Genomic DNA, 13722 nt, shown 5'->3' with positions numbered 1-13722 from the left:
GCAGGGACCCCCCCCCCGGGGACACCCCTCCCGCCGCGTCTGTCCCCCGGGAAGCGGCTCCCGAGGCGGCGGCGCCGGCCATGTGGGACCCGCGGGCAACCAGGTGCGTAGCGGCGCGGGAAGCGCGAGGAGCGCCTCCGCCTTCCGGGCCCCGGGCCTCTTTCCGGAAAGAGGCGGACCCGCGCTGGGGCCGGCTACCCCCCAGGCTGCGGTCGGGCGGGCTGCTTTCGCGCACATCCAGGTGCAGACTTGGGCCTGTTGGGCGGGGTCGGACGCGGGGGGCGGCTACGGCCTTCCAGGCGAAGCGGGACGGGGCGCGCGCTGCGACAGGACTGCGGCGGCGTGCGGCCTGCCTCGTCCCCACCCGGGCACCGAAGATGAGGCTCCCGGGCCCATCTCCCACCTCCTTCCGGGGACCCCGGGGCCGCGAATGAAAAGACCAGAGAACGCGCCCCCGGGGCACGCCTCGGGCTGGCAGGCGCCTCGGCGCAGGGCGGGATTTGTGGGGAACTTGGGAGAGTGCTGGCCACTTCCCGGCCGGAGGAGGTTGGCGATTCCAGCTCCAGGCAGGCTTCTCCCCCAGCCTGCTGGATCGTGAGCTGGCCTTGCCCGAAAGGGGCTTCACGACCCACCGTCCTCGGCTAAACGAGTGGGAGGAGGGGATTGCAGTAGGGGCCCGGGGCTCAGAAGCAGAGTCCCCAGAAGCCCAGGCTTCTGCTTCTGAGCGTTTGCAAACGCGGACTCGGAGCCCGGAGCCTGGGAGGCGCAGTCCACCCCCTCGCCGCGCGCCCACTAGGAGCCCTAGCCGGATGAAATTGTGCCTTTCTGCAGTCCCGCTCCCAGCTGGGGGCGTTTCTGTGAGGCTGCAAGCTTTGGTGCTTCCCCGGGAAAATACTTCGGGAGATGTGCAATTTGGAAAAAAAAAATTTAAAGAGGAGAGAGAATGGGGGCCTCTGAGGTCTCTAGTCCCCAGCCCAGTTGCTTGTGGTCCAATCAGTCCATACTCGGGAAGAAAGCAGGGAGCCAAGGGCCTTTTGTCCCCAGCACCCAGGTTCTGCCCCCTGTCTGGTGCTGAGCCTCCAAGGTGGAAGACGCCTTTCTGAAGAAAGGCTGTTACCCGGATGGCTTGGTCTTTTGTAGTTCACACTGTTTTGTGCTTTATAGAAGTACTACCTTGTAGGAGAGTCAGAAGTTTGTTTCAACTGTTTTGTAGTCAACTCTGTTTTGTAGAATTGCAGGATGGATGCTTGAGTTCTAAGTACCCTGTGCTGGCCCTTGCATCCTCCACAGGGCATGGAGGTGGGATGGGTGTGTGTGGCATTCGTCCCTAGGGTCAGATCCCTCTGCTTCAGGCCTGTGATCTTTTCAGTCTTTTCCTGATCAAGATCCACAGTAGAGAAGCACACCCACCCACACACATCTATAAGTACAAAACCGCAAGAAGAGCTTCACAGGATATTTATTCTCTCTACAGGGAGAGACACAGTGATATTTTCTATCCTATTCTATTTTCTGATTTTTAAGAAAGCTAGTCATAATCCCTTAACTTGATTTGATGACTGACTAACCAATTCTAGGTGGCAAGCTTTCTTTGGGGCACGCCCAGAGGAGCTGAGGAGAGAGCATCAGCATTTCCCTGGGAACTGACTTTGGAAGGGATGAGCTGGTTGATGAAGAGACATGAAGAAGGCTGAGATTCAAACTTGAGTAAGGAAATTCATACTTGAGTAAGGAGAGTATTACAGGTTGTGGCTGCAAAGGTGGGCTGAAGTGTACTTCTGGTTACTCTGGCTCCATGTGTCTGGCCCTGCCAAGCTGGCCGCCTGCCATAAGCACAGTGAGTGGGGTCTTGTGTGAGTGCTGGGGAGGTAGGGGAGTAATGGCTTCTTGCCATCATGTCTTTTTTCTTTTCTTTGGAGGAAGAAGGAAGGAGAGTGCTGAAAGGCTGCCACGAGCTCTGCATTCATAAATTCGAAAGGGAACTCTTAAGTCTCTGCGCAGAATTTCACAGCAGGGTCAGGAGCAGGGCTGTGAATATTTTATAGATGAGGAGCCTGAGGCCCATCACCTGGTAGTCATTATAGCTAATTAGTAGTAGGTCTGGGGTTAGACCAAAAAGAGGCTTTGTCTTTGTGGAATTCTTAAACTTCTCATTGCTGACCAGTCCTGTTTTCCTGCACTTGCTACCAAAGTCTCATGGCTATGCTGTGTACCCTCTTATTACTTTATTTTTGCTTCTTGGGATGAAGATTCTGTTAGCAGGCAAAGTAGAGCTTGCAAGCCCCATGTTTGGGTGGGGAAGGTAAGTGACCCTGAGGATGTTTTTAAAAACTGAAGTGGGGGGCTTCCCTGGTGGCGCAGTGGTTGAGAGTCCGCCTGCTGATGCAGGGGACACGGGTTCGTGCCCCGGGCCGGGAAGATCCCACATGCCGCGGAACAGCTGGGCCCGTGAGCCATGGCCGCTGAGCCTGCGCGTCCGGAGCCTGTGCTCCGCAATAGGAGAGGCCACAACAGTGAGAGGCCCGTGTACCGCAAAAAAAAAAAAAAAAAAAAAAAAAAACTGAAGTGGGGTTGGGCTGTGGGCCTCTGGTCATTGTCATGGTGTTGGCATTGCTTTTATTGACCTCGAGGAACAAGCTCTCCTCTGCCTTTCCAGATGAAGAAGTGGAGCTGACAAATCAGTGCCCTGCCTCTGGGTTTCTAGTCAGTGACACAGCTGACCTTGGCTCCTGGCTTTTGTAATAAGTTTCCTTGAAGTGTAGCCTGAGGTTCTTAAGGCCAAGAAATCTTTGTTATGAGAAATCTTTACAAGAAAGAAGACTTTGGGGGAAATGGACAGTCTCTTTAGCAAAGATGACACTTTACGCCACTGCTGAGATTGATGGTGTGGACAGTGGCAAGGGTGGGGATAAAATTTGGGTTTAAACTTTATTTTTTATTTTTGGCCGTGACACATGGCTTGTGGGGAGTCTTAGTTCCCCGACCAGGGATTGAACCCGCGCCCTCAGTGAAAGTGTGGCGTCCTAACCACTGGACTGGCAGGGAATTCCCTGTTTGTTTGTTTGTTTTTTAATATTTGTTTATTTGGTTGCGCCAGGTCTTAGTTGCAGCACGGAGCTCCTTAGTTGGGGCATGCAAACTCTTAGTTGCGGCATGCGTGTGGGATCTAGTTCCCTGACCAGGGATCAAACCCGGGGCCCCTGCATTGGGAGCACGGAGTCTTAACCCCTGTACTACCAGGGGAGTTCCTCCCTGGGTTTAAACTTTAAAATAAAGGTATTGAACCAGGTAAACAGACATCTTGTGAACCCCAAAATCTCACAGTGCCCAAACCAAGAGCAGTGTTCTTTCTTTGGTTAGTGAGGTTGTCCATTCTGCCTGATCAGACTTTTTTCTTTGTTTCAAATTTCCTAAGTAAGCATTGCCTTGTTTCCTTGATTTTGTGGAAAATCTGGAAGTGTGAATGAGCCTTACCTCTGACCCCCTGACCCAGCTTACCTGATCTACTCCATCTTTCCTCTGGGCGTTGAACATCAGCATCAGTGCCCACCTGCACCCCCGTGGCACATTTGTCTGAGCTTCCGTGAGCCTGGCGAGCTGGTGGGACCTCCTGTGTGTCTGTTGGAGACAAGCCACGTCTGAGTTTAGCTATGTCTATGTTTGAAGTTCCGATGACATCTAGATTGAGATGTTTTTATCTTTTAAGCACTGAGTCCTCCGATCAATGGGGTCAGCACTTGGAAAGGGGGCGGGATTGCTAGCCTTAGAAAATGGTGATGACCTTTTGAAGGTGTGGGGGCAGAAAAATGTTCCCGTCTTCTCTTTTATGTTCTTTGGCTGGTTCTAATAATTAAATTGACATAAGAGAGTAACAGGAAAAAACCAAATTTAATTTCCTGCATATGGGAGCCCCATAAAAACATGAGACTCAAAGAAGTGACCAATACAGGAAGCTTTTATACCTTTTAGGCAAAGAAACAATACATTTGTGAAGCATTACAAAGGGGCTTGGGGTAATAAATTGGTGAAAAAGTAACAAGGTTTGTTTACACAGCTCTCTTGGCCCTAAATTCCCTGTCTCTGGTGACAAGGATGCCTTCTACCCTCCCGGTACAGGGAGGGTGCCTTTCACATGGGAAATTTATTTTCTGCTTCCAGGGGGACAAAGGAGGGTCACAGTGTCCTTTTCGCACTGGCTGTTTGTCAAGTACCTTTAATTCGAAATAATCACTATGCCAGAGGGGCATATTATTGGGTGGCATATTCAGAGGAAACCACGCCATTTTGGGGAAAACTGCACAACAACAGAAAATATAGAGAATTATGTGCTCTACTGAGCAGCTGGATTTACTGTGAAAAATACTCTGGATCACAGCCTTGAACTGGCATGACCTTCGTGTCCACCTGCGGCCCCTGGGGCTGTCTCCTTTGGTCACCCTCTGCCATCAGAGTCCACTGCACCTGGAGGCTCCAAAATTGGTGACTTCCAAGGCTTCCAAGGCTTATTGGCGTCTGGGGTCTGAACTCACTGTCCAGGTACTAAGGGTCCCCGTAATCTGGCCTCAGACTTTCTCTCTAATAGACCCTTTCTTCTCCCGTCAGTGTCAGTGTCTCACCTCTTTTTGCTTTTCTGTTTTCCAAGGCAGTTTCCTCATATACCTGAGGGCTCGTACTGGCCGATGGAAGGTGTAAACACCCAAGACCTAGGCACTGCTAACGGGGTCAGAACAGAGGCAGTGCCAGGCAGCCCTGTGAGAAAGGGTGAGTGGACCTGCAGACAGGCCCTCCAGGAGGGTTCCCAGATCCTGAATCCTTCCCAGGACGAAGTCTGGTAGGTCAGCTTTGAGCTGTGCCCGGACAGATGGAGGGCACTTCAGCAGGCAGATTGAGGGGCGCCAGGAGGGAGAGGGGACATTCCAGGTAAAAGGGGCAGCTTCGGGCTTCCCTGGTGGCACAGTGGTTGGGAGTCCGCCTGCCGATGTAGGGGACACGGGTTCGTGCCCCGGTCTGGGAGGATCCCGCGTGCCGCGGAGCGGCTGGGCCCGTGAGCCATGGCCGCTGGGCCTGCGCGTCCGGAGCCTGTGCTCCGTAACGGGAGAGGCCACGGCAGTGGGAGGCCCGCGTACCGCAAAAAAAAAAAAAAAGGGGGCAGCTTCTTATGAAGAATAATGGCGAGCTCCGTTTCCTTACATACAAACTAGAGGTAATAAGACCTTGAGAGCGTGTTTGGAGGTTCTGACTGGGGAGCGAAGCTCCTTTTAAACCCTGACTGAAAAGTGGTCCTCCTCTATGGGGGAAGGGCGTCGTCTTCCACCGGGCATGCGCAGGAGGCCGTGAGGGAGGAGCCGCGGCAGATGTCATTTAAGGGTACAATCTTGCAACTACTAGTTTTGGAGACCTAATGCACAGCCTAGTGATTATAGTCAACAGTATTGTATATAAATCTCAAAGTTGCCAGAAGACTAGATCTTAACTGTTCTCACCACAAAAAAGAAATTATACTTGTGTGTCATAATAGAGGTATTAGCTAATGCTATAGTGGTAATCATATTGAAATAGATAAATATCGGGAATTCCCTGGGGGTCCAATGGTTAGGGCTCCATGCTTTCAGTGCAGAGAGCGTGGGTTTGATCCCTGGTCCGGGAACTAAGGTCCCACAAGCTGTGAGGAGGGGCCAAAACAAAAAGATAAATATCAAATCACAGTGTACACCTTAAACTTACAAAAGGTTATATGTCAGTTACATCTCAATAAATTTTTTTTTTTTTAAAAAGAATAGTGGTGGGCTTCCTGGTGGCGCAGTGGTTGAGAGTCCGCCTGTCGATGCAGGGGACACGGGTTCGTGCCCCGGTCCGGGAGGATCCCACATGCCGCGGAGCGGCTGGGCCCGTGAGCCATGGCCGCTGAGCCTGCGCGTCCGGAGCCTGTGCTCCGCAACGGGAGAGGCCACAACAGTGAGAGGCCACAACAGTGAGAGCCCCACGTACCTCAAAAAAAAAAAAAAAAAAGAAAAAAAGAGTAGTGGTGAGCAAAAGGCCTTATACGCACCGGTATAATGATAATAATAATAGTTGACTCTGTGCCAGGCTCTATATTAAGTGTATTTCATATATTTTTATTTAATCCTCGTAAAAATATTATATTTTATATATATATAAATATATATATTTATGTAAATATATATTTAAATATATATTTATATTTATATATAAATATATATAAATATATATATTTACATAATTATATATATTTATATAAATATATAGATAAATATATATATTTATATAAAATATATATATAAATATATATATAGTTAGTTGTATATAACTATATATAGTTATATATGTATATACAATATATACAACTATATATAGTTGTATATAACTATATATAGTTAGTTGTCCATTCCATATATATATATTGGTTAGTGAGGTTGTCCATTCCATATATATATATATATATATAAAATATATATATAAAAATATTATAAGCAATCTCCATTGTACAGGTTTATCTGCACCAGAATGCTTCATGAGGGCAGCAGAGGTTTGGGTCAGTCCTGCTTATTCCCATGTCCCAGCATCCAGCAGAGTGCCTTGCACACAGGAGGTGCTCAATACTTGTTGACTGGCTGAGGAAAGAGGGAGTGCAGTCATGTAGGTGATACTGTCCCTGTTTTGCACTAAGGAAACTGAGGCCCAGGGTTAAGGGAATTGGCTACCTGACACAAGGCCTGGGAGAGGCCCAGTGGAACTGGATCACAGGTTTCTGGACTTTCTCTTCTGTGAGGAGGAGAGAGACACTCCTATCCTCCCCGTGGTGCTGGCTGTGCAAAGGCATGTGACAGGGAGGGAGCCAGATGAATTTGGGTTCATGTGGTTACAACATGGAGAAGGGTGGAAAGGGAAGTTGAAAGGGGTGTGTGTGTGTGTGTGTGTGTGTGTGTGTGTGTAACAGCTTTGTATTTTATTTAGAAGGCTGGGAGAGTGGGTGAACCACATCTTTTCAGCCTGGCCCAAGTTCGTATTTTTTTCAAGGCCAAGTGCAAAGCCCTGTGTTTCAGGAAACGGTCAGCTGGTGTTAGAACTTGGGCTAGACCTCAGGTCCCCCCAGCACTGCTAAGGGATCTCCCTTCGAGGGCGTGCCCTTCAGGTACACCTGTAGTCTCTTATTTATGGGGAGCTCCTGGGCACCTTTGGATCCTTCCCATGCCCCAGTGGATGGTGTGTCAGGCTCTCCGCTGTGTTTGTCTTGCCTTTCAGACTGAGGGGAAAGCAGGTTGCTGTGGTCTTAGGGGTGGGAGGTGGGACAGAGGCCATTAATCTGCATCTAAAGTATTACAGAGGGGCTTGGGGAGGGATGTGGAGGTGAGCGTGACTGGGCTGCTGTTATCCAACTTGAGTTCTCCTCTGAATGAGAAAGCACCGTTGTTCATGGGCTGTCACAGGGGCGGGGTGGGGGTGGGGCTTATGCCCTTGTAGGGGCTGCTCCAACTTCACAACCATCTGTAGCTCCCAGGTGCTCTGAGGGAGAGCGGGAAGCCTAAATGAAGGGATTGTGGCAGTAGTTGGGCATCCTGGATTTAGCACAGATACTGAGTCAAGACTTATGAGCAGCCTGAGCTGGCCGATGTGTAACTTCCTCATTTGTCTTGGGGCAGAGTGTGGAATGCCAGCTTTTCAGGGTCGCTTTTTTCCAGGTTTGATTTTAATTTTCAAGGCCACCCTTCCTGTTTCCCCCAGTCCCCCCTGACTTCTTGTTCACCTCATCTCTCTGGGGTATTGTGAACACAGATTTTGGTATCAGACTTGGCTTTGTGCCTTGTTTGGAGAAGTCCCTTTTCTTGTTATTTTTTTTTTTTTGTCCTTTTTAAAATAAATTTATTTATTTTATTTTTGGCTGCGTTGGGTCTTTGCTGCTGCGCTCGGGCTTTCTCTAGTTGCAGCAAGCGGGGGCTACTCTTCGTTGTGGTGCGTGGGCTTCTCCTTGCGGTGGCTTCTCTTGTTGCAGAGCACGGGCTCTAGGTGCGCGGGCTTCAGTAGTTGTGGCTCACGGGCTCAGTAGTTGTGGTGCGTGGGCCTAGTTGCTCTGCGGCATGTGGGATCGTCCCGGACCAGGGCTTGAAGCCGTGTCCCCTGCATTGGCAGGCGGATTCTTAACCACTGCGCCACTAGGGAAGCCCCCCCACCCCTATTCTTTGATTAAACCTGTTTTCTGATCTGTAAAATTGGGATCATAATTATACTTCCCTCACTGGCATTGTCAGGGACATTTGATGAGAAAATGTCCAAGAAGGGCTTAGCATAGGGCCTGGCACATAGTAAGTGCTCCGTGAATGTTACCTGTTATCACACAGCTGCCTGGGACTACTCTCATTCGAACTGAGCAGTGCAAAAAGGCCAATCTGTGACACCCATGGAGGAGAAATTGTGCCCACCCCCAGCCACCAACTGGGAGGGGGGCCTCCTTATGGCCTTCCTCTTTGGGGGTCAAGTGATTGAGACTCCACTTCAGAGCCAGGAGTTGAGATGCATCCATCTTGGCCCTTCAGCGATATTTCTTGAGCATCTTCCAGGGACCTGGTGGTTTTAGGTACTTGGAACATCTGCCTTTCAGGGTCCAAACCATCTGCACTCTATCCAAGACTAACATGTGCTGGAAAGCTCTTAGCTCTTCCTTCCTTGAGAATGAATTTCTTTAGTCTGAGTTTACATTCTTCCTCCTATTTATTTATTTATTTATTGGAGTTAAAATACTCCTCTTGTGAAATTGTGGGGACAGCAGATGGTACACCTTTATTTCTTTCTTTATAAAGATGGTACACTTAAAAAAAATGTTCTGATTTGGCAAATTAAGGAGTTGGCAACCTTATTTAGATTCCCTTCGATTCCTTTTCTGTGTGTGCAAATGTTACTGTTTGTCAGTTCCAAAAGTCTACCACTGATCTACAGGATTATTCTTTGCTTTTAGCCTTTCTGAATCTCTGGGGCTATCATTTCACAGGTGATACGTGGCCCTGTTTGCTGACTGTTGTATTTTCAACAGGTGCTTATAAATTTGGGTAAACGTCTTTCTCCTTTGTTTTCCCCAAATTGCCAACAGCTTTGGCAGTTTTATTTTGGTTGGGGTCATCTGGTTGTTTCTGGTTTGTACTTTGTGTGGTTGGCTTTTATTAAATTTGTGTCCTTCTCTGAGGGAACAATTGACATTTCTTGGCTTTCCCCGGAGATGGCCAGAAGGCCAAACCACCAGTGAAATCGGCTAGTTTAAATGAAACCCCCCCAAACCTTTCTTCCTCTTCCATTTCTCCCGCTTAATCTGTTTTTGATAGGTAAAGAAAGCCAGAGAATCATTTATTCAGGCAACAACGCTGAGTCCTCGGTTGCAGAAATAATAAACCTTAGTAAATTTAGTAAAACTTAGTTTCTGCCTTAAGGGTTCAGGCTACTGGGGAAAGGCAGAAAAACAGTGTCTAGCATGGAGCTTTTGAGACCTAGCACAAGGCCTGCAATATCGAGGTTATGGGGGAAATACATGTTGAAAGAATGATTAGATCCTAACTCAGAGCGTTAAGTGGTTATAAAAGCTACACACAGGGCCTGACAGAGGCGTTGGGAGCAGCAGTGGTGACTTCAGCTGGGGTGAGCGTGGCAGCTGACAGGTTTGCAGGGATGTAGAGTGTAGGGGAGAAGGGCCACAGAATCTGGAAGTCCTTTGGAACTTTCATGGAACTTGTGCTTGAGAGGAGGTGGGGGTGGAGGAGGCCTCATTCATGATCCTGGAGGCTTTTTTAACCTGCGCACAGCACATGATCTGATGGATCTGGGGACTGTCTTGCTGATGGAGATGAAGAGGCTGAGCGGGAGCTGGGTGAGTGTGGAGCAGGGAGCGCTAATTACAAGGCCGATATGGTAGCAATCCAGGCTGATGGGGGCGATATCTCTGGAGGGTGTGTGTGAACCCAGCTTGGGGACACCTGTTCCGGGGCCTGCATGCCTCTTTAGGGGAGACAAAGCTGAGGGTGAGGTGGGGAAAGTGACTTGCTGTAGGGCACTTTGGGTGTTCGTGCTTGGATGCACAAATTGATTTTGGCCCAAGTCTTTGTTATGCAAACTAGGAGTGGCACACAGGATTCATCTAGGGCATGAAAGTGTGGCCACCTAGAATGAATGTTGCCAAAAGGATTCTGAGGCCTCCTCAGGCCCTGCGGGCATGAGTAATGTGACCAGAGGCATCGGGTGGGAGGGGCAGGACCCTGGATAGGGACGCTTGCCTAAGGGCGAAGTCGTAGAGAAGGGTGAAATAGGCAAGCCATTCTCACTTCCTTCCTTTCTAGTGAATGAAAGAAAAAAACTCCAATGACTTAGGCCAAAGGTGGAAAGTTCTAGAAGGCTGCTGCTGTCTTTGGCAACCAGGGAAGGTGCAGGGCAGCTGCTGGGCCTCAGAGGCAGGGGAATGTGGACTTGTGGGGCCCCAGAAGGCCCTCCTTCTGCCTCTCCTCTCTCCAGGTATAGGAACTGTCATCTCTCTCCCAGAGTGGTTTCTTCTCTGGGCTGGGGGTAAGGCCACACACACTCCTCTGGAGCCTCCTACCCGAGCGGCCACCACCAGAAGAACTTTTCCCAAAGTTCCAGTCAAACCCTCCCAGGAAGGGGGACTCTGGCCTGGAGGTCTGGCACCCAGAGCCCAGTCGAGTCCCTGGGCCTGCCTCCACACACTTGGGCCCATCCTTTCAAAGGAGCAATCCCAGTAGAGAAAGATTTGGGGCCATTTTCAGATGTTAACACCGCTGATCCCTCCCACCCTTCATTCAAGGCCTTGAATCACAGATTTTCCTCAGCTGCTTAACTGGTAATTTCAGGGAACCCCTGTGAAAACCGGCAAATCCTAGGGCTGTGGTTTTGCCCCCCCTCCCCTCAGGGCTATGTATATATGTTTGTGTGTGTGTGTGTGTATATATATATATATATATTTTAATTGGAGTATAGTTGATGTACAATGTTGTGTTAGTTTCTGCTGTACAGCAAAGTGAATCAGTTATACATATATATATCCACTCCTTTTTAGATTCTTTTCCCATATAGGTTATTACAGAGTGTTGGGTCGAGTTCCCTGTGCTATCCAGTAAGTCCTTATTATCAATACTTATCTATTTTAAGCCAGGACATGGAAGCAACCTAAGTGTCCATCGACAGATGAATGGATAAAGAAGATGTGGCACATATATACAATGGAATATTACTCAGCCATAAAAAGAAATGAAATTGAGTTATTTGTAGTGAGGTGGATGGACCTAGAGACTGTCATACAGAGTGAAGTAAGTCAGAAAGAGAAAAACAAATAGCGTGTGCTAACACATATATATGGAATCTAAAAAAAAAGAAAAAATGGTTCTGAAGAACCTAGGGGCAGGACAGGAATAAAGACGCAGACGTAGAGAATGGAGTTGAGGACACGTGGAGGGGGAAGGGTAAGCTGAGACGAAGTGAGAGAGTGGCATGGACATATATACACTACCAAATGTAAAATAGATAGCTAGTGAGAAGCAGCCGCATAGCACAGGGAGATCAGCTTGGTGCTTTGTGTCCACCTAGAGGGGTAGGATAGGGAGGGTGGGAGGGAGACACAAGAGGAGATATGGGGATATATGTATACGTATAGCTGATTCACTTTGTAATACAGCAGAAACTAACACACCATTTTAAAGCAATTATACTCCGATAAAGATGTTAAAAAAATAGTTATTTTATATACAGTAGTGTGTATATGTCAATCTCAATCTTCCAATTTATCCCTTCCCCCCTGGTAACCACAAGATTGTTTTCTACATCTGTAGCTCTATTTCTGTTTTGCAAATAAGTTCATTTGTACTGTTTTTTTAGATTCCACATATAAGCGCTCTCATAGGATATTTGTCCTTCTCTGTCTGACTTACTTCACTCTGTATGACCCCAGGGCTATGTTTTTAACAAAATATTTTCTCTTTGCTGGATAAACAAAGCAAAGGTTCTGTAAATGTTGCAGGGATCACCACAGCCTGTACTGCTAACCTGAACCTTCCTGAACTGGGGGCAAGACCAGGTTCTGGTCCTGGCTTTCCTGCCCACTCACAGGCGGTGTGGCCCAGGGTGCTGGGTGGGGGCAGGAGTCAGCCCAGGTCTCACCCCTGGTGCTCACCACAGTGTGACTGTGGTCAGGCCCCCGAATCTCTGAGCCTGGGGTTCCTTGCTCAGGAAAGTTTAGTCCAGCCATCTCACTTTCTGAAATCCTTTCTCTTTATATAATTCTGGGAATATATTCTGAGAGGTGGTGTATTATGTTCCTAGGTCTGCAGGAAGTAATTGTGCAACCACAAACTGGGTGACTTGACAGAAAGGTATACTTTCCTAGTTCAGGAGCATCTTCCCCAGTTTTTTCAGATCTGCTCCTCAAAGATCACCACTCTTATTCATTTCTTTTTTTTTTTTTTGCGGTACGCGGGCCTCTCACTGTTGTGGCCTCTCCCGTTGCGGAGCACAGGCTCCGGACGCGCAGGCTCAGCGGCCATGGCTCACGGGCCCAGCCGCTCCGCGGCATGTGGGATCCTCCCGGTCCGGGGCACTGAACCCGTGTCCCCTGCATCGGCAGGCGGACTCTCAACCGCTGTGCCACCAGGGAAGCCCAGCCTTATATTTTTAACAACTATAGTGTTCTCTACTGAGCTGTCCATTCTTTATGTAAACGTCTCCACTTGTTGGACTTTTGGATTTGTATCCTTTTTGCTTTGACAAAGAATGAGGCAATTAACATCCTTATGTACTTGAACGAAGTAGGTCTGTAGAATAAATTCCGAGTGGCTGTGTGAGAAGTTTGTGCATTTCTGAAGACAGATGCTGCACCACTTAATCTTGCCATTTTAGCTGTATGTGAGAGTGATTCTCCACCCATAATCTTGCTACTTAGGATGTTATTAAACTATTTTCAGGGCTTTTTGATGTACAGAAGTTTTAAATTTTTAATGAATTCATGGCTATCACTGTATGGTTTCTGTTTTTGGTATCATTAGAATGGCCTTCTCAGATGTGAAGATTACATACATTTTTTTCATTGCATTAAAACCTTTTCGAATTTATGTAATTCAAGAATCAAAAAATACAAAAAGGTTACAATGAAAAGGCGGGATTAGGTCTCTCCGCTCCCTCCTCCATCCCATACCCCAATAAAGGTAAATAATTTTATTTCTGGTGCATCCTTCCAGAATTTCTTTATGCATATATAAGCAATTGCAAATATATATTCTTATTCAGCCCTCCCCTCTGTCTTTTAAAAATTTTGCACAAAATGGAACGTAATGTACACAATTCTAAATTTGCTTTGTGCAAATATATTTTGCAGATTATCCCAGATCAGTAAATACAAAGCATCTTCTTTGTTTTTTTTTCTTTCTTTCTTTTTAAAAACTTGTGTAATACTTCACTGTGGGGGGGGGCTACGCTATAATTTATTAAACCAGTCCTCTGTTGATGGGCATTCAAGCTGGTCCCAGTCTTTCATTATTGTAAACAATTTGACAGTGAATAACGTTGTACATCTACCATTTCCTGTGTGTGCAATCGGTCTGTAACATTGATTCCCAGAAGTGGAACTGCTGGGTCGAAGGTCCTATGTATGTGGCACTTGATTAGATCTGACCAAGTTTCCTCCTGGAGCAGTTGAAGATAATCTAAAATTTGTAGCTATGG

At 47.8% G+C, this 13722-nt stretch overlaps 1 protein-coding gene across 3 annotated transcripts in view; it reads left to right on the top strand.

Moving 5' to 3' along the window:
- Positions 1-36: 36 nt before the first annotated feature.
- TRANK1 (tetratricopeptide repeat and ankyrin repeat containing 1) overlaps positions 37-13722 on the top strand; it is an 87577-nt gene continuing 73891 nt past the window's right edge. For 2 of the 3 annotated variants that reach the window (XM_030830124.2, XM_060307994.1), the window contains exon 1: positions 37-103. In XM_030830124.2, coding sequence (XP_030685984.2) covers positions 81-103 — 23 coding nt within the window. In that variant the 5' untranslated portion in view covers positions 37-80. Of the gene's footprint in view, positions 104-1626; positions 1708-13722 lie in introns of those variants that run through there. The other variant, XM_030830123.2, reaches the window with a different exon arrangement.

The sequence above is a fragment of the Globicephala melas genome, chromosome 11 (assembly GCF_963455315.2).
Source record: "Globicephala melas chromosome 11, mGloMel1.2, whole genome shotgun sequence".
NCBI classification, from domain to species: domain Eukaryota; kingdom Metazoa; phylum Chordata; class Mammalia; order Artiodactyla; family Delphinidae; genus Globicephala; species Globicephala melas.
This window is presented reverse-complemented; position numbering and strand designations above follow the sequence as displayed.